At 58.8% G+C, this 1,481-nt stretch overlaps 2 protein-coding genes across 2 annotated transcripts; one reads left to right on the forward strand and one right to left on the reverse strand.

Annotated features, from left to right (window-relative positions):
- Positions 1-196: 196 nt before the first annotated feature.
- Positions 197-1,032, forward strand: SDRG_15861 (hypothetical protein; the record flags this gene model as incomplete). Its single annotated transcript, XM_008622047.1, has 1 exon — positions 197-1,032. One exon carries the CDS (start codon positions 197-199, stop codon positions 998-1,000), a length of 804 nt encoding a protein of 267 aa, XP_008620269.1. The 3' UTR covers positions 1,001-1,032.
- Positions 1,033-1,151: 119 nt separating this feature from the next.
- Positions 1,152-1,460, reverse strand: SDRG_15862 (hypothetical protein; the record flags this gene model as incomplete). Its single annotated transcript, XM_008622048.1, has 1 exon — positions 1,152-1,460. A coding segment is annotated over one exon (309 nt), but the record flags the coding sequence as incomplete, so codon positions are not given.
- Between the last annotated feature and the right edge of the window lie 21 nt (positions 1,461-1,481).

The raw sequence follows: 1,481 nt of genomic DNA on the forward strand, positions 1-1,481 counted from the left end.
AGTATTGTCTTGATTTTTGGCAGGGCTCCATTTTTCCGTGACGCGCGCGCTTATCGAAGGCCATGCGGACGTTCGATCAAGCAACACGCCTCGCCGACGCCACGAGCTAGAAACTAAGCTAGGCGCACTGCGGCATCCAAGTATCAATGGTGCACCGAGGGGTATCGCACTCTGCCTTTTCCCATCTCGCGTCAGGATGCCCGCCATCCTCATCTCGATCCTCTACACGCTCATTGCGGGTGTCTCGGCCCAGCTCTCAGTCCCCGGCAACAGCACTTTTGACGCGCAAATCAACCAAATTCTGCACTGGGACGGCCTTCGCCAGTCGAATATCGGTCTCGGTCCCAGTGCGATCGCCGCCGCGGCCATGGCCATTGGCGTCGTCATCACGTTCTTCGGCTTCAAGCTGCTTCGGCCTGCCATTTTTGTTGCGGGCTTCATTATTGGCGCGGTCGCCGGCTTCATTGGCGCCGAGACGCTCCTCCGTACCAAGCCCGATCTCGCCATCGCGTGCTGGGTCGCGTTCTTACTGGGCGGTCTCCTCTGTGGCTTCGTCCTCGTGTATTTGCACCATATCGGAATCGCGGCACTTGGCGCTGTCGCCGGTGCGCTCTTCGCCACGGTGCTTCATACGTCGTGTGGCTACAAGCTACTTCCTGCGAACCCGCAGATCGTGCTCAACGTCCTCTTGGTCGTCTTTAGCATCCTCTTTGGTATTCTCGCGCTCGTGCTCGAGCGGCCGTTTGTGATTTTTGCGATGAGCGCGTTTGGCGCCATCATGATCACGTGGGGCGTTGGTTTCTTTGCTGGCGGGTACCCGAACGCGACGAGCTTGCCCCAGTCGCTCAAGAACGGTACCGTGAGCGTCGACATTCCGTACTCGTGGTGGGGCTACGTCGTGGGAACCGTCGTCTTGTGCGTACTTGGCACATGCTATCAGATGCAGGCGACAGCGCTACCGCCAAAGAAGCGCACTGCCAGTCTATTCACGCTCTGCTAATACGTACTAGTACATTCGTCCATTCAAAGTCATGCATGTTGGGAGGACCCTTCCCCAAGAACCTTCTCTACCTGCCGTCTGAGTGCATTCCACGTGAGGACGCAGGGTTATAGAAAAGAGATGATATAGACGTATTAGATATACACAGCACTTAGACATGGCGAATCGGGTCGCCACGGCGAGGGGTTGCCGCCGCCGCATACGCGCCGTCCTGGCGCAACATGCGGTCCTTGTTGAACTCCTTGAACTGGAAAAAGATGCCGAGACCGCACAGCACGATCGTCGCCGCGAGGTAGTACCACCACGAGCTCGGGATGTCGTAGACCCAGTCGCCACCCGCCGAGACGGTCGCCTTGAGGTTGCCGGCGTTCGGGTACCCGCCGGCAAAGAAGCCAATGCCCCACACCGTCGCGATCGCCCCCACGACGCTCGACGCAAACACCAGAAACGGACGCTCGAGCTTCCACGCGAGCACGCCGAG

Source organism: Saprolegnia diclina, assembly GCF_000281045.1.
Source record: "Saprolegnia diclina VS20 unplaced genomic scaffold supercont1.104, whole genome shotgun sequence".
Lineage (NCBI taxonomy): Eukaryota > Oomycota > Saprolegniomycetes > Saprolegniales > Saprolegniaceae > Saprolegnia > Saprolegnia diclina.